A 19,630-nucleotide genomic window follows, 5' to 3' on the forward strand; every position below is an offset into this window, starting at 1 on the left:
CCCCAAGAAGACCTTCCACGTCAAGCAGATGTTCACCTGCACATCTGCTAATGTGGTATACTGCATCCGCTGTACCCGTTGTGGCCTCCTCTACATCGGGGAAACCAAGCGGAGGCTTGTGGACCGCTTTGCAGAACACCTACGCTCGGTTCGCAATAAACAACTGCACCTCCCAGTCTCGAACCATTTCAACTCCCCCTCCCATTCCTCAGACGACATGTCCATCCTGGGCCTCCTGCAGTGCCACAACGATGCCACCCGAAGGTTGCAGGAACAGCAACTCATATTCCGCTTGGGAACCCTGCAGCCCAATGGTATCAATGTGGATTTCACAAGCTTCAAAATCTCCCCTCCACCTACCTGCTCGTCCCCGCCTCCCTAACCTGTTCTTCCTCTCACCTATCCCCTCCTCCCACCTCAAGCCGCACCCCCATTTCCTACCTACTAACCTCATCCCGCCCCCTTGACCTGTCCGTCCTCCCTGGACTGACCTATCTCCTCCCTACCTCCCCACCTACACTCACCTTTACTGGCTCCATCCCCATTGGCCTGTCTATTTCCTCTCCATCTATCTTCTCCTCTATCCATCTTCTATCCGCCTCCCCCTCTCTCCCTATTTATTTCAGAACCCCCTTCCCCTCCCCCATTTCTGATGAAGGGTCTAGGCCCGAAACGTCAGCCTTCCTGCTCCTATGATGCTGCTTGGCCTGCTGTGTTCATCCAGCTCTACACCTTGGTATCTCAGATTTTCCAGCATCTGCAGTTCCTACTATCTCTGCTGCAGAGGTCTGTCGCTTTATTGCAGCTGCCAATTTAGCACTACTTGCATCAGTGATACGGACTTTTACACATGTTCCAGGGTTCACACTTCAAACATTCATGTACTATCAGCCCACTGATCTTTCACCATAATTAGAACATGCACATTTGATAGTTTATCAGCAAAGTTTTATGTTTGAAAAGGACACCATTGCCAAACATGGCTTTGAGATGAATGCCTCACATGTATCTCAGGCACACATCATATAATGCTTTATTGATTTGCATCAACTGTACAAGATGAATTAATTTACAATTTACTCTAAACAAAGCACCTTGATGATTTAAAGTTATAATCTAATCATTGTCTTGAAGACAGGAATACTTCTGAGCCACAACTGACTCATAGTTCTCAGTATTTACATATATTAATGCAAAGTAATTTATCCTCAAAACTAGCTGCTATCAGATTCTTCCAGCCTGTATACCTCATCTCACTACTGCTCTGGCTTCCTCAGCACCCTTGTCATCAGCACTGACTCCCTCAGCATCAGGCTACCCTTCTTCCTCATCTGCAGCTGATTTAACATCCGTTTTCTAAGTTCTCAATCTGTCAAAGAGTCAGACTGTGCAGAGTCCAGCAAACATCACCTCAGACCAATCATCACCTCAATTATGGCTCCTGCACAGCCAAATGTATTCCTCACCCTTAACATACAGCTCCCCCTCTCCCTTGTCTCTCTTGAACCTATCACTGTGACTCTCTCATCTATTTGCTCCTACCATCTTCCAAATCTTTCCAGTGTCCCTGACAAGTTTAATTCCTTTCCACTCAGCTCACCTTGTCTATGAACATGATCCATTGAACCCTTTTTCTGTTGAGCAACCTTTTCATTTGAGCCTTGCTTGCCAGCCCTGATCAGGCTGGTGCCTTGCTTGGGCAGGCTAGTGAGCCCAATCAGCCTTTATCCCTTACATTGTGAGCAATGAACTACAATGAGCAAAACGGCACATGCCTGAGACTTCTTAGGAGCTGGATGACATGGACAGGTTTCACCCATTACACTGTAGTACACTACACATTATAAACAAGACTGCAGATGACCAAGACTTCTCATGAGTTGACTCAGAGGCTTACACTGTAAGTATTTACATAAAGAAATAGCTTGGTAATGAAGCAGCCAAGTAATGAAAGGAGTTTACTCACTGGAGTTTGAAGGAACAAGTTCACCCCCTCAGGTGCTTACCTCGTATGTATAGTCAGGTTTGTGGATACATCTCCCATTTTTAGCTAACAAGATTGTGCTGGTGAACATAATTCCAGCATGCTGGGGTATTAATTAGTATTCGTGAATGCTAGTGAATGCAAATAAGTTTCTGATCATGAAGCTCAGACTAGCCAATTGACTTATAAAATTCTGACAACTTAATTGTAAAACTTTAATCTACAGTCAGGAAACTGAATTTTTGCCTCTCATTCAATTAAATTCCCATGTACACCCACCAAAGGTTCTTGGTGGGCCCAGAAGTTCTGCCCATTATGTTTTTGCAAATTTCCCTTAAGATTCCCTTACCTCTCGGCACTAGTTCTTGCTGGGATGCAATTTCATAATTAGTCTTCTTGTTGGAACTCAAATGAATGATTGAACATTGTTGTACCATGGAAGCCAAAACAGTCTTATTCATTATCGAGCTCAGTTAATGAGTATATTTTTTCAATAGAATCCATTCGTTAGTGATTAGAAATGGGCACCTTGAACTGATTTTCCCTATTCCTAAAATAAGACTGCTTAAACCTTTACTGCTATTCAATGAGATCAGCCAACCAAGCAACAACCAGAGATCTAAACTGGAGTCTTCTGGATAGTGTGGTTCAGGATCTTAAACACACTGCATTCATGGATTTAGTCAGTAGTAACGTCTACTTTGCTGATTTCCTAACTTCTTCCACAATTTCTTTTCTGAACACGTTTACAAGAATTGTTCCAGAGGTAAGATACTTTAGTTATGAGGTTAGATTGGAGAAATCAGATCTGTTCCTAGGCAGGTAAAGGCTGAAAGGAGATTTGTTAGAAGCTTTCAAAACCATAAGGGGTCTGAACAGAATAGATATGGATAAACTGTTCCCACTCATACAAGGATCGAGAGCTAGAGGTTACAGTTTTAAACTGTTTTGCAAAGGAAGGAAATGCGAAATGAGAAAAAAAAATCTTTTCATACAGTAAGTCTTCTGAGTTTGGAATCCACTGCCTGGAAGGGCATTGTGGATGATTATTTAAGTAGAAAATATGCAGGTTTATAGAGAAAAGGCAGGCATCTGGCAATGTTAAAAGGCTCAGAAAGCCAGTGCTGACACAATAGATGAATATGGCCTTCTTGTGTAATGTAACAATTCTGTGATTCTGTAAACAAATTCGATTCAAGCCATTCAGTTCAAATCTCCCTAAAAATGCTTTTGTTTACCTGTTTGTATATGCCCCAAGCAAATGAGCTCTTCCATCACCCAGCTGGCCAACCCAGATTCCAAACTGCGTGTAAAGATAAAGAAAAAAAATGATTTAACAGTTTGTCGCATTCCATAAACTCATCAATCAAGAAATTATGAAAGCACTTTAAGACAACATTAGAACAAAATTATTCACTTTTTTTTGCACACTATGGATCTCCTTTTAACCTCTTGTCCATGAAGGTGATGATTCCTTCTAGGATACAGTACTAGAGATGCCACTAGTCCTTTAGATCTTTGTTCATGTAACTGTGTATCACATGTGAACCTGGATGATGAGCTTGGTAGAGTGAGGACAAAATTAGCTATAACAGTTGAATCTTTAGTGTTTCACATAATGGCACAGTCAATCGGGAATGGAAGTCGAACCAACTGCTACTTTTATCGAGATCAGCTAGTGAGCCAGAATCATTCTGGCATATATGGCCTGACCCTACATGCAATACTTTTAAAAATCACAGAATCCCCACAGTGTGGGAGCAGGCCATTCGGCCCATTGAGTCCACGCCAACCCTTCAAAAAGCATCCAAACCAGACCCACCCCGTACCCTATCCCTGTCACCCTGCATTTTCCATGGGTAATCCACCTAACCTACTCATCCCTGGACACTGGGCAATTTAGCATGGCCAATCCATCTAACCTGCCCAGCTTTGGACTGTGGGAGGAAACCGGATCATCCAAAGAAACCCACGCAGACACGGGCAGAATGTGCAAACTCCACACAAACCTGGATCCCTGGTGCTGTGCGGCAGCAGTGCTAACCACTGAGCCACTGTGCCAGCCCTTTTAAGGGCTAATTTTGAGTTTGCAGGGAGCTTGACTTGGCACATGGGCATGATGCTGTACACTCAGTCCTTGTCATCTAATGCGTTACCTGCAGATCAATGTACTCGCAAGGTCAGCCCCAGCACCATAGCATACGGTACATTCTGTGGAATATAATTGTTTCTCTTCTTGCTTTCCTGAAGATTACTCTATTAAAGGTATATGCATTCTTATGATTTTTTAATATTGTCTTAATGTGTTTATGTTTATTCAGAAGTTTATTGGGTTCAAAAGCGTAGTGATTGGAACCAGGTGGGCCTTGGTGACTGAGGTCCTTGATTCGGGTTCTTAACCTGGGTCAATCAGTAGGACCTGGCTGACCAATATTAACAGAGGATTTAGAATTCCTTGGTCGTGGCCATAGGCAGTGTACTGTGCACAAGTACATGAAGGGTGACTTGGTAACGGGATACCAGCTTCTGTGCAGTTATTTCAGTGGCAACAGGAGAAAACAGTACATTCACTCGCACCAATCATCTTGGAGTTGGGGTAAGCATTTCTGGCATCATACCTTTATTAGGAAAGTTTGACTCATGTTGATCCTGTCCCATTGGCCAGTATTTGGCACATATCCCTCTAAACTCTTCCTATTCATATACCCATCTGATGTCTTTTATATATTGTAATTGTATCTGCCTCCACCACTTCCTCTGGCAGCTCGTTCCATACACACACCACCCTCTGCCATTAAAACAGAACCATTAACTTCATTGTTATCCAGTGAGATAGTGAAAAAGGATTGAATCGCTAAACTGAAGAATAATTTCTCAAGAATTGCACTTATTTTCATTTAAGGTTTTTGCAAAGATTTGTAGCTCGGGTTGTGGGTGAGGTTGTTGACTTGCTCACCCAGCTGGCTTATTTTTATTCAGACATTTCATCACCATGTTAGGTAACATCATCAATGAGGCCTCCGATGAAGCGATGTTGTTCTGCTCCGTTTGGAATTTATACTGCCCAGTCTGTTATGGTGAGTTGTGTCTCATTTCCGGTTCTGTTCCGTATGGGTTTGTATATGGGGTCTAATTCTATATGTTTGCTGATTGCATTATGGGTTGAGAACCATTCCTCTAGGAATTCCTGTGCATAGAATTGGGAACAGAACCGGAAATGACATAACTCACCATAACAGACTGGACAGTATGAATTCCAAGCGGAGCAGAACAACATCGCATCATCGGAGGCCTCACTGATGATGTTACCTAGCATGGTTACAAAACGTCTGAATGAAAACAAGTCAGCTTGGCCAGCAAGTCAACAACCTCACTTATTTTCATGTCAACAAACAACTTACATGAAATGTATCCTTCTGTAAACTAATTAAGAACATGGACAACCTTAACAATTATACCCATTAGTATGAAGAAATAATTTAGAGAGTAATTATATATTTCCTATCGAAATGATATCTATTTAAAATATTCCTCCTGTGATTTCCATTTTCTTAATGCTGCAACATCGAAATTTTCTTTCTCATTTTCAGATTCATGTTTGTAGTAAACTTCCACTCAGAGAAACAGATTGAATAGCTTTTCAATAGTCAGGAAAGTAATGCTGCTACACATAATGCCGGAAAAAGAGATATTTAATCATAATCACCATAAATTACCCTAACTGCAGAAGTTTATTCTAGACCAATGTTTATTTCCACATTTCACGAGGCTTCAAGAATACCCAATGTCTTTGCAAATTATCCATATGCAAACAGAACCTGTTTCAGATAATACTGAAAATGTCTTAATGAAATAAGATTTAACTATCGTGCTATTATCCAAACTGCTGAATGTTTTACTTTGTAATCTATACAAAATTACATACCTCCAACCTTGATTTAACTTTAATTTTAACTTCACCCTCTCTTTAGACTTTACCATTTATGTGTATTTTCCTGACCAAGACACAGTGGTAACCTGCTCCATGATTTCTGTCAAACCTGTTTGAGTCAGCCAACTGACTGAGAAAAACTAACAGAAAACTGTAACTAAAAGATTATTAATACTTCAATACTTAACACACAAGGACAACTGAACTTAACAGCACTAAAGTGGGTTAAACTAACCACCAAGATTTAGCTAATACAGATCTTACACTGTTTACTCTTATTTTGAAACTGCAGCACATTGGTGAGATTTATAAAGTTCTCACAATCCCCTTTCATCTGCCTGCTTTATCTTACTTGATAAAAATGCTGTCATATTGTGAACTTTCATTTTTAAGCATCATCACTGCTCGCCTTGTAAACCATTGAATCATTTTACTTGATCAAAAAGAAAAGGAATACAAGTACAATAATAGGGTAAATTCTTTTCAATGACTTCATAACATATTCCTACTTTACCTGATGACCACCGTATCTATGAGTGAGAGGTACAGATCCAGCCAGAATTTGCGCACCACTAACAAACTGAATAAATTCCTTGGTCTCTGTTATAGACAGATCTAAGTCCAATAGGTCTTCCACAACCTCCTGATTTAAAAAAATATATTAATGATTGTTACTACACATGATAGAACCACATATTTCAGATCAATTCTTAAAAATCTAGTTACAGACATAAGTTTAGTAAACCACTTTAAATGAGTTAAGCTGAAATTAATTGAGAAGTTAAATATTCTTATCCTAATTAAAGGTCCCTTGTGGCATAGCAGTAGTGTCCCTACCCCTGGACCAGGAAGCCCAGGTTCAAGTCCATTTTGCTGCTGAGGTCTGTTATAACATCTCTGAACAGGGTGATTTTGAAAGCAGATCAACTAAAATTATTCATAATAAGACTATTTTTTATTTGTTCACTGGATGTTGGTGTCCCTGTCTAAGCCAACAGTCATTGCCCATCCCTAATTTCCTTTAAGAAGTTGGTGACGAGCTGCCTTTGTGAGCCGTTGCATGCAGTCTATGTGATGTAGGTGCACCCACAGTGCTATTATTAGATTTATTATAATTTGTAGCCAGTCACATTTATGATCTATGAAGTGAAATAAAGGCCTGTATCAGAACTGCACACACAATCTCCCGAAGTTGCTTTTGCAAAAGGCATGAGCAGAACTGAATCAAATAGTGTTACAGCACTGTTCAAAAGGTCCAAGACATGTGTGACTGGAATCAATTGTTCTTCCTTTCAAATCAACAGTGTTAATCAACTTCAAATTTCTGCATTCAGTAACAGCAATGCAGTTTGATTCATTCAATATTGTATCCCCTGTGTCACTAAGCAGTTTTAACCTGCAAAACTACAAATTATTTCCTTTTTAAAATATACCATCCCTCCCTGTGTACAAAGAGTACAAACAAAACCTGTATTATATGACAAATGTACATGATTCTGTGGATTATACTTCAAAAGTTCTTCAGTGTCCTCAATAATTATTTCAAAGAAAGAGGAAAACAGATTATATTTTTCAAATGGAACATACTTGAAGAGTGATATCCTGAACCATGATAACGAGATGATTTTATCTCCTGTTTAAGGCTTTTATAAAATGTTCGATGTCATAACAAAACAATATCAATCGATATTCTGGGTTATAGATCAGAAGACTGGAATTTTATAAATTAGATATTTATTATTTTCCCAATAGCAAAGTGAAATTTATGTTACTGAATCACATGGAACAGAAACATCCCTGTTTCAGTTTATGGTGTGTGCAATAGGGGTCAAGACTGAAGCTACACTAGCTCCCCGCTTCTAGTGCCATACCACGTTAGAACCCTGTCTAAGGGAGCGCTACAATTTTCCTAATGCCCAGCATATCAGAACATTTTGTCATTTTTCAGGACTGACTTTGGGCCACTCCCCAGCCTGTAATGGTACAGAACTGCTAAACCTCAACATCCTAAGGGTCTGTCTGACTGTGCAAAGTCCCTGGATTGAGTTTGGACACTGCCTTGACTAACTGTGGCTTGAACCGCTGACTGTCTACAGTTCCCTTGATTTGACCGTAGACAACTCCCCTGAGACTTTGACACGTTGTATGTGGTTCAACCAAATGTCAGTGTCTTTGCACACATGAGCTGCTGGCACATGCTATTGGTGTGACATTGATGTAGTACGGTGCCATACAGCAACAAGTCTTACTCTCTTGACTGAATACTGCTGACAACCATGACCAGCTGTTTAGCTTTGGCTCGGAGCCAAAAGGCAAGACAAAAGTTCTGTGCTGTAAATTCTGAATGAGGTGGCAAAAAGGCAAGGCAAGGCAAAATTGGAGTGAGCATCCAACAAGGCACAGAGTGAATATGCGCTAAGAAGTAAAAAGCCCGGAGTTGCACGTTGCTCCGACACATGAAAAGCATGCTTCTTCTTGCACCAAAATGGCCCGTCAAAGTAATATATTGAAAGGCATCAGTGCACTCTGAAGTGCAGCACTGAAGTGTGTAACTGTACTCTTATGGGAGTCAGAAATGTGCCATAATGACCTGAAGAAGGTCCCATGTCAATCTCTGCAGATGAAGGCTATGATTGATTGCTACCCAAGATGGAAGCCCTGAAGAGCAAGCGATAAGCTGGAGCCATCAGGTACCCATTCCAACTTTTATTTCCAGAATTGTAGCTGTCTAGTTTCTAGCCATCATGTTGGAGAATAGCAAATTATATAAAAATGAAGCAAGAATATGTAATAATTAGATTTAATGCACATAAATTGGACTCTCTGTGTTTACCAGAGAGATTTATAACTCACCATTCAAACCCGAGGTTCAAAATTGGACTTATTCTTCCTGGTGTGGAGAATTTCATTTTTCCAATCTTGCCATATTTTCTCAATTGACTTGCCTTTGCCAATGTTGTCCAGTGGCTGGAGACATTCTGCCTACAGTGTTAACATTGCTTGCAGTACTGATACTTCGAAGAAAGTTTAAAATGCTTCCTGACAGTGTTTCATTTCTAGTTCACACATCACAATCTCCCACCACACTGATTATCTGATTCCCCTTAGTCTGACATAGTCTGAAAATTAGATTAAGGATAGCTCAGAGGAGGCCACATCATCATGGAGATGGGTGGAACTTAAGAAGATTGTTTAGTTTCAATTTACCTGGATACATGTTTCCTGGGAGAAGTTAATTGTAGTTTAGAGCTAGGAGAGTTCTGAAACAGTAGAAGTAGCACCAGTTACAACAAGTGCCACTGTTAGCAGACTGCAAGCAGTTAAGACTCAGGGAAAATCCCAAGAAATGATGACTGTGCAGTGGAAAAAGGTTCAGTGAAAAAGAAATCTTGGGGGTCACTGGTAGTTCAGTGCAATAGGGTGAAGGAAGTCCACAAGCAGTATTTACATGATGCAGCTGAGAAAGATTACAGCTTAGAGAAATTCTGCAGGACATCAGTTATTTGATAAATGCTGAGATTGTGCCAGGAATGAAACATTTAGGAGTTGTCTCAGAAGCCCTGGGAAATTAATCTTGAGAGAAGAAACAAGAAACAGAAAAATAAAAATTAGCCAAGTTTTCCATTCTGTATTGATGTTCACTTACTTATGCTCGAAAATGCTAATCACTGTCTTACACAAGAGTCAAAACTTGAATAAGAAAAGACAGGACCACCAGGGCCAATAAAATCTAAAACTGATTCGTGCCTTCAGAAGGAGTGAGTTAAGCATCCAAGTGCAGAAATCACAGAAGCACGAGTAGACAGGTAGAAGAAGCAATAAAAAGACCAAAGGAATATTAATCTTAATTTCATGAGGACTAAAATGAAAAAGGGATGGAAGTCCTGCTACAGGTATACAGAATGAACCTGGAGTATCATATGCAGTTCTGGGCTACAAAGCTCAGCATAAATAATAATGCTTTTGGAGATGATACACTACAAGTTTAATGGAATGATAAGTTACATTATGAGGACTGTTGCAAAGTTGGGTAGAGTACCTATGGTTTGGGAGGCAGAAAATTAGAATTTGGTGTTTGTAAAATGCTGGGGGAAAAGCAATGCGTGATCCCTTTAAAAGATGATGTGCTGTTTCCAAGCTTAGAATTTTAAAAAAGGATGTCTGTGAGCAACTTGAAAGTTTGTAAGAGCACAGAGAGCACACAAACTGAAACATTTGTATCAAAAGGCCATACAGTTAGCAGGCCAAGCAGCAGTTTTGTTCTTCTTGTCAAGGTGACAAGTTTTGAATTTATCCAATCAATTTGAACCAGGTACTTAGATATCAAAAACCAATTAAATTTAAATCTGATCGTTTTGACAACATAGGGCCAATCCTATTGTAAGAAATTGATATGTCATCAAGGGTATAAAAGAGGGAAGTTGGACAAAGACAGGAGATCGAACTACCATCTGCCAGAGTTAACAGCTCTCGGCTCTCAAGAGAATATTGTTGGCTCTCACAGTTTTCTCTAAGTCTTAGAGAAAACACCGCCTAAATCAAAGCTACCAATGGCACAACTAGTTAAGATTCCTGACAGAAGTATTGACGGAGAAGGCATTCTTCATAGAACATTCTGGAAGACACGTAACCTGGCTGTAATTTTGAGAGACTAAATTCTATTTTTTGTTATTTATATAAGTGGGACTTTATTTATTGGAAGAGCATACCGTTAGGATCTTGTTTTAGTCAGGAATAGTTAGTATTTAGAAGGGACTTATGTAGTTTGTTAATACTTTAGTTAACTTGTTCACTGTTAGAGTTAGATAAATAAATTTTTAACTGTTCATTGTAAAGTGAGTGTCAGGGGTTTATTTTATTTAATCTCTATAAGTTGCTAAAAGGCAGGCTACACCACATTTCACACTCCTTTTACGGATTATATGGCGAGGTGCTCCTATTTGGGTGTTTCGGTTTTAGTTCTCAGAAGAGGTTTAACCTCTGCTTTATAACAAAGACAGATTCCATAATGTTGTGTGTAATTGGGTATATACAGTTATGTGCATTATCAAATGCTGTGTTTAAGATAATGGCATAAAAGGATGCCATAAGACAGCCAGAGAGAAAATTTTCCTTTAAGGGAGTTTCCAGAGGAGGAGGCAAATCTTCAAATTAGAGTGAACCCAACAATGGGTAATATCAGGAAAGCATTTTGTTGCAAAACATTGTTGAGCTTAGTTGAAAATATAAAACCAAGATGAGCAAATTAAGTTAAGATACAGTTCACCCATTATCTAAATCGAATGATGGAACAGGCTCAAGGGCATGAAAGGTCATGTTTGCAACTGTATAACATCACGAAAATTGTTAAGTACAATGTAGGTCTTTTTAAAACTCATAACAGTGACAATGAAAGTAAGTAAATGGTGGACATTGAATAATTAGTTTGCATCAGAAGCAACTGTCTGGTGAGTGTAATTCTTTAGTTTAATAAGCTATTAAATTGAGGCATGGAAGAGGATCATGGTCCTTAACAGGGCAAATCATGCTCCATGTGGGAACCACCAGGATGCTGCCCTTTTCCTGGAAGTGATGTGTTTAGGTAGTGTCATCAGCTAGGGCTGTTCAAGGTTTTAGAGCTTGACCAATAATCGGCATCAATTGTGTTGGATCTGCAGGATTGAAAGACTTATGGATAGCACATTATTAATGTGGTCACTCCGCAACTTAGCAGGTAGAGAGAAAATGGGTGTTCAAAAGGCACTCATGGAGGATCAGGCAGGTAGTGCCAGAGTAACATGAACCCGTCTTGCTCTCTAACCAGTATTTAGTTCTGAACACAGTTGAGAATGGTAGGTTGTGTACAGACAAATCTGTGACACTGAGGCTGGCCCAGCTGTGGGCAGGAGGAAGACTGGGAAAGCAATAATGATTGACAGTTTGATATTTAGCAGGAGAGAGAGTGAAGTATTTCTGTGGTGTCAGAAGTAAATATAGGATGGCATGACGCCTCCCTGTTGCTAGAGCCAAGGATTTTACTTAGCGGCTGCATGAAACTCTGAGGGAGAAGCGTGAACAACTAGATGTTGTAGTACAAATCAGTACCATCAACACAGGTAAAAGATCCTACAGGCAGATTTTAGGGAGCTCGAAAATAAACTAGCAAGCCTGACCTCAAAGGCAATAATCTCCCAAATTACTCTGCATGCTAGGTGTTATTAAATATAGAAATTAGAACAGACCAGATGAATGCATGATGGTTTGATGATGCAGCAGATAGGTCTTTAGATTCTTAAGATACTGGAACCCATTCTAAGGCAGTTGAGATCTATATAGGTAACATAGGTTGTATCTGAGTACAGGTGGGACCAATATCTTTGCAAGGCATTTTGCTAGTGAAGGGTTTAAACTAATTTAGATTGGGTTGGGAAGCAGGATTTAAGATTAGCAAGGGAACAGCAAGGTGCATGAAGGATTGGGAAAGACAGATAGCACTGCAGTAAGAAGATGAGATTTTCTTGAGGACAGTGTAAGAGGAAATGTAATAATGTTTAAACAAGGGTTATTTTGTACATACATGAATGTGTCAAATTTGGTAAATAAAAATAAGGTTGGTGAGCAGCAAGTGTAGATCGACAGATGTGAACATGATGGCTGTGATCTTCCTTTACCTGAAGTGGTGAGAATAAATGCAATGGTTTGATTGGGCAAGAGTCAAAAAATCAGATTCTCACCATCAAGTGAAACTACTGCAAATACACTCTCCTTCCTTAAATTATAAGACACAGATGGTGGAAGCCTATTTGCACGTATTTGCATCTCATTAATTCACAATTTGGGAGTATTAATTTTCCCTTTGCATTTAGATTATCCCTGATTGAGAAACTCAGACAGGGGAGGTGGTGATGTATGTCACTAAGCTAGCAATCCAGAACCCCAGACTAATTTTCCATGGCCATGGGTTCAAATCCCACCGTGGCAGATCATGAAATACGAATTCAATCGAAAAAAAATCTCAGGGGTCACTTAGGGACAATTTCTGGGTCACAATCAATTGGAATTAGAGACAGACAGAGACAGAAGCTCACTCCATGCAGAAATGAACAGTTTAACTGGACTGCTGAAATGGCATGCTGCATAATCAGAACACAGGGAGAGGCTCTAGAAATCAGTAGATACAGCAAACTGTTGGGGTTAGAGCTCAAGAAAAATTTCAGGAGCTACGGGAGTGAGGGTGAAGGAAACCCACAAGCTTTTTGCAACTGATCAAGAATTCAACTCAGGCAAAAAATCTAAGAGCAATACTGGTTTGGTGAAGACTGCTGTCTGTGAACATACTGGAGCTATGCCTGTAGGTACAGTACTGCAGTTTTTGAAATCCAGGGGAACACAGTCCCGTATAAAGGAGCAGTTTTTGAGAAAGTTTCAACACCAAGTCATCGAAGATGAGTAATTAGAATCCATTATGACATTTTCATGAGATTTGTGACCCACTGCATCACTAATGGCTGCTGGAATGGGGCCGTCAGGGGCGGGGGAGGTTTGCTAAGAAATCTGTGGAGCCTGTCATGATCACGTTTACCATTTGATGTATTGGACCACAGTGTGTTACCTATATTTGCCTCATGTTAATTCAGGAATGTTACAATCTAAGTTATATCTATCTTCATAGTCTAACCATGTTTGTTAATAACCTTGACATGTTTGTTTAAGTTTTAATTAAAATAAAAAAGTTACTCTTTGTTGACTAAAGAAACTTGACTGAATCGTTTCTAATGCTGACCCAGACCAGACTACACTAAGGCTTAAGTAATTGACCATTACAAATCAGATCCAAGCTGTGCTATCCTGCCACATGCAAACATGAATGGTTGTGGCCAATTAAACAACTCAATCGAGGAGGGTCGAAAGAACTGTGAATGCTGTAAATCAGGAACAAAAATAGAAATTGCTGGAAAAGCTCAGCAGATCTGGAGGCATCTGTGGACAGGAATCAAAATTAACATTTTGGGTCGAGTGACCCTTCCTCAGAACAATTTAACCATCTTCATCTGTTTCATCAATGATCTTTCCCCCAACACAAGGTCAGAAGTGGGAATGTTCACTGATGATTGCACAATGTTCAAAACTGTTCTTGATTCCTCAGATACTGAAGTTGTCTGTATTCAAATGTAGCAAAACCTGGACAACATCCAGGCTTAGACTGGCAAGTAGCAAGTTACTGTTGTGCCATACAAGTGTCAGTCAATAATTGTCTCCAACAAGAGAGAATCTAACCAACTTCTCTTGACATTCAATAGTGTTACCATTGCTAAACCCACCACTACCAACATTGTGGGGGTACCATTGACAAAACATGACTGGACTAGCCATATAGATACTATTGTTACAAGAATAGGTCAGACGTTAGGAATCCTGCAGCAAATAATTCAGCTCCTGCCTCCCAAAAATCTGTTCATTATCTACAAGGCATAAACCACAAGTGATGGAATATTCCCCATTTGCCTGGATTCGTGCAGCTCCAACAACACTGAAGAAGATGCTTGACACCATCCAGGACAATCAACCCACTTGATTAATACCATATGCACAAACATTAACTTTTTACAGACACAGTGGCAACACTGTATACCACTTACAAGATGTACTGCAGAAATTAGCCGAGGCTCCATAGACAGCACCTACCAAACCCATGGCATCTAGGCAGATAAGGGGTAGCAGGTACACGGACCACTACCATCGAAAGGTTCCCCTCTATGGGCCTGTGGTGCCTAATTAAGGCATTTAGGTGGGCATTGGATGATTACTTAAATAGAAATAAAGTTCAGAATTGTGAGGAAAAGGCAGGAGATCAGTACTAAATTCAAATGCTCAGAGAGCCAAAGCAGACGCGATAGACTCCTTTTGCAATTCTGTGATTCTGAGATTCGAAACCACACACCATCCCAACATGGAACTATATCATATTAAAGCAAAATGCTGAAGATGCTGGAAATCTGAAGCAAAGCCAAAGAATGCTGGAGAAGCTCAGCAGGTCTGGCAGCATCTGTGGAGAGAGAAACAGTTAATATTCCATGTCTGACATAACTCCTTTCTTCAGAACTTATTGGAAGATGGAACTGTATCATTTTACTGACACTGAGTCAAGCTCCTGGAACTCTCTCCCTAACAGTATTGTGGGTGAAGCTACACTAAATGGACTGTAATAGTTCAAGAAGACAGTTCACCTTCTCAAGCAAATTAGTGATGCGAATAAACAGTGGCCTGGCCAGCGATGCCTACATTCCCCGAATCAATAATTTTTAAAAATCATCAACCGGTTAAATATGTTCTTTTTTGGTAACTAGTTGAGAAATGGTACTAAAAAGAAAGCTATGTACCCCTCCAACCTCAGTCCTAACAAGACAAACACATTAGACATAAAAATAAGAATTAAGAAAAGAGTATTTGCAAAATAGTGATTTTAATTTTACATCCATGCTAAGTTTATAAAAAACACAACTTAAACATCCAGTTTTATTCAGGAAACAGATAGCATTAATACAACAAATTAATTAATAATTTAAGTGACATATTGATTCAACACAGAGACCACTGTTATTGAAGACTATGTGCTAACCTTTGAAACTGCGACCAGCTTGACTGCTGAGTTGAAAGGTTCTGGATGAACTGCTGAAAAAATACAATCCCTCACTTGACGTACATAATTTTCTGTGATAGGATCAAGTGGAAAAGAATCTATAAAAAACACAAAGAAATATTATTCATCATCAATATCAAAATGGTAGTCCAATTTGTTTGTTATCAACAACTCTGTGCCTCTAACCTGAGCAAGTAATTCACCTAATGGCTCCCCCACCCACACAGAAATAACTCTGAAACCCTCATCTCTTCTCCAAACACTGCTTTTCACAATCTAACCATCGACTGATTGGGGGAGAGAAAACTGAATAAAGGAGAAAACAAAAGGGGGATAAAGGTAAGTGGAGAGAAAGAGGAGAAGGAAGTGGCTGTAGAGACTGTGACTGTGAGATTGAAAAAGAGAAAAGATGAAAGGAAACAAAGTTATGAAACAGAGGGAGAAGTAAAGGGGAAAGAAGGAAAGAGAGAGAGGAAAAAGGGAGGAGAGTGCAGAGGAGGAAAGACAGAAGAAACTACGATATGGGAACCAACCTAACAATGTGGAATATTGCCAAGGCACATCCTGTCCACAAAAACCAAGAAATATTCACTACAGTCAATTACAGCACAATTAGTCTACCCTCAAACAACGGCAACTGATAGAAGATTTTGGCGACAGTGCTATAAAGCATCACTTACTCAGCAATAACCTACTTACTGATGCTCAATTTGGGCTTGTCCAGGGTGACTTAGTTCCAGACCTCATTACATCTTTACCTCTCTCTAATAAGCGAACGCACTATAGTCGTCTGGGACCTTGCCAGAAATCACACGATACCAGTTTATAATTCAACAGGTTTATTTGAAATCGCTTTCAGTATGACTTCACCTGACAAAGCAGCAGCGCTTTATAAGCTCGTGATTTCAAATAAACCTGTTGAACAATAACCTGGTGTCATGTGACTTCTGACTTTGTCCACCCAGTCCTATACCAGCACTTCCATACTGATACTAAAGCAAATTTCAGTTTCACTTGATACAAACTATAAGACCACAAGATACAGGAGCAGAATTAGGCCATTCAGCCCATCATGTTTGTTCCACCATTTGATCATGGCTGATATGGTTCTCAACCCCATTTTCCTGCCTTCTCCCTGTAACCCTTGATCCTCTTACTAATCAAGAACCTATCTATCTCTGTCTTAAATACACTCGATGACTTGGCCTCCACAGCCCCATGTGGCAAACTACTACTGAAAACATCTTCTCCACATCCACTCTATCTAGCCTCTCAGTATTCTGTAAATTTCAATCGGATCTCCCCCCTCATCCTTCTAAACTCTATTGAGTACAGATCTAGAGTCCTCAACCCGCTCCTCACATGGCAAGCCCTTCATACTCAGGATCATTCTTGCAAACCTCCTCTAGAACCCCTCATCCTTGCTTAGATACAGGGCTAAAAATTGCTCACGCACATCCTTCCTTAGATATAGAGCTAAAAATAGTTCATAATATTCCAAATGCGGTCCGACAGGAACTTTATGCAACATCAGCAGCACGTCTCTGCTCTTGTATTTTAGCCCTCTTGAAGTTTTAATTAATTTAATCTTTTATTTTAATTTTAGATTTAATTGTCACATGTACTCAAGTACAGAAGTACAAGAGTACAGTAAACAGTGTATAATGTAACCACTAATGGTCCCATCTTAGGTACCAAGTTACCTAAGTATAAAAAAAGCTTAAGTGCAAAGTAGTGAGAGAAATGAGGGTTAAAAAGTTAAGCATTATTTCATTGAATAACAGAAAATAAAGAAATGGGTAATAGTTTACATTAAAGTCTTTTGTAGTTTAACCTAGGAAAATAAAGGAATAAGTTAAAAGTTCAACAACCTTTGAAAAGTCCTCCACTTATCTCGCTCTGCTGTCTGTGGTCAACGCTGCCACAGATTCCCAAATGAATGTTAATACTGTATTTGCCTTCTTAAATGCCAACTGAACCTGCACGTTAACCTTAACAGAATCTTGAACTAGGACTCCTAAGTCTCTTTGCGCTTCAGATTTCTGAAACTTTTCCCCATTTAGAAGATAGTCTGTGCCTCTATTCTTTCTACCAACGTGCATAACTTCACACTCACCCACGGCGTATTCAAAACATAGACAAAAGAACTAAATTCCGGAGGTAAAGTATGACGACTACTCATCAAGACTGCACTTTAATGCATTCAAGGAAGACTTGGAAAATTGAAGTCAATGGAAACGGGGGGCAAATTACCCATTACTTGGAGCTGCATCTAACATAAAAGAAGATGGTTGCGATCATTGGAAGTCAATCATCTCACACCTAAAATATTACTGAGTTAGGATAGTGTTGTGCTCCCAACAATCATCAGATGCTTCAGCAAAGACCCCCTCTCCAACAGATAGTCAAAAGTGGAGTTGTTTGCAAATGATTGCCATAAATCATTTGCAATTCCTCAGACACCGAAACAGACAGTACCTGCAAGCAGTTAGAACTGGACAATGTTCAGGCGCAAGCTGATAGTAACAAGCGATATTTGTGCCACACAAGTGCCAAGAGATGACCATCTCCAACAGGATAGAATCTAAACTTTTCCTCCTGATATTCTTCAGCAACACCATTAACATCCTGAGGGTAAAATTACAGGAACAGCCACATAAAGGTGGCTGCAAGTGCTGGTCAGATGCTGGGAATTTTGAAGTAATTCAGCTTCTGACTCTCCAAAGTCACTGCACCACCTAAAAGGCACAAGTCAGAAATATGGTGACAAATTCTCCACTTGCCACAATGAATGCATCGTGAACAATATGAAGCAGTTTGGACACCTTCTAGGGGAAAGCAGTCAGCTTCATCATTACCCCAACCACTAAATATTTATTCAAGTTTCTCTTAACGTGACAACTCTTTTAAGCATTTCATGTTCAATAGCCATCCAAGCAAAAACATTTCTTCAAACCTCTCTCCTCACTTAGGGTGCCGATGTGAAATTGGTGTCAATTTATTAGTGACTCACGAACAAGAAAAAGTATCTTTCTCTTTACACCTTATCAAAATTCCTCACAATTTAAAAAAAATTGTAGTCTTCATCACTGTAAAGAAATTGTCCCAGTATTTCAAGTTCTTTTTCTTTCATAAATAATGCTTCTCAACCTTGGTTCCTACCTATGGCACGTACATAGTGACTTTAATTATCTTTCTATAATAGATGACCAAAACTGCATGTACTAGTATCACTGTATCATTAAAATCACTATAACTTTATTGTATAAATTGTATTCAAGGTCCACACAACACAACCTAACTGCTGTTAGCCTTTATACCCCAAATTGCTTTATAGCTCTTGCAATAGGATTTACAAGGAAGTTACTCTGTTTATCCCACTCTTTGGCACCTTTCGATCAATTGATCATTTGGCATGACAAATTAATTTTTAAACATATTTAACAGTACTACTAATGTTGTGGTCATACGAATGATTCTTAAACTTCAGCACAGGTGGACATCTACAAACACTGACGTACTCCCACACATATAGGAACACAGGAAGAACAGTCGACCATTCAGCCCCTTGAGACTTCTCCGCCATTCAATAAGAACATGACTGCTCTGTTGCCTAACTCCATATGCCTTATTTTGGGTCCATACCACTTAATACCCTTGATTAATAAAAGATTGTCTATCTCAGATTTTAATTTAACAACTGAATTAGCATTGACTACTGTTTGAGGAAGAGAGTTCCAAACCTCCATTACTCTTCGCATGTAGAATTTGTTTCCAAAATCTCTCCTGAATGGCCAGGCCCTAATTCTTAGATTATGTCCCCTGGTTCTAGGATCTTCAATCAGTGAAAATAGTTTATCCAAATCTACCCTGTATTTCCCTGTTAATATCCTGAAAATCTCAATTTGATCACACTTTATTCTCGAGAATTTAGAAGGTTAAAGGCCTAATTTGTCTAATCTCATAATTTAAACCCTGAAGCCCAGGTATCATCATTGCAAAGAGATAACAAGGTGTAGAAATGGATGAACACAGCAGGCCAAGCAGCATCTGAGCAGCAGGAAAGCTGACGTTTCGGGCCTAGACCCTTCTTCAG

At 39.6% G+C, this 19,630-nt stretch overlaps 1 protein-coding gene across 8 annotated transcripts in view; it reads right to left on the reverse strand.

Annotated features, from left to right (window-relative positions):
* The window catches only part of LOC109925759 (protein adenylyltransferase SelO-like), a 146,617-nt gene that overhangs the window by 124,524 nt on the left and 2,463 nt on the right, over positions 1-19,630 (reverse strand). For all 8 annotated transcript variants that reach the window (XR_007264697.1, XM_048611675.1, XM_048611701.1 and 5 more), the window contains exons 2-4: positions 15,514-15,632; positions 6,430-6,558; positions 3,223-3,287 (exon numbers count right to left, since the gene is read on the reverse strand). Coding sequence is in view for 7 of the 8 variants with exons in the window: in XM_048611675.1 (XP_048467632.1) it covers positions 3,223-3,287; positions 6,430-6,558; positions 15,514-15,632 (313 nt within the window). In the remaining variant the exon portion in view is untranslated. The remainder of the gene's footprint in view (positions 1-3,222; positions 3,288-6,429; positions 6,559-15,513; positions 15,633-19,630) is intronic.

This window comes from Rhincodon typus, chromosome 2 (assembly GCF_021869965.1).
Source record: "Rhincodon typus isolate 14 chromosome 2, sRhiTyp1.1, whole genome shotgun sequence".
In the NCBI taxonomy this organism is placed as follows: domain Eukaryota; kingdom Metazoa; phylum Chordata; class Chondrichthyes; order Orectolobiformes; family Rhincodontidae; genus Rhincodon; species Rhincodon typus.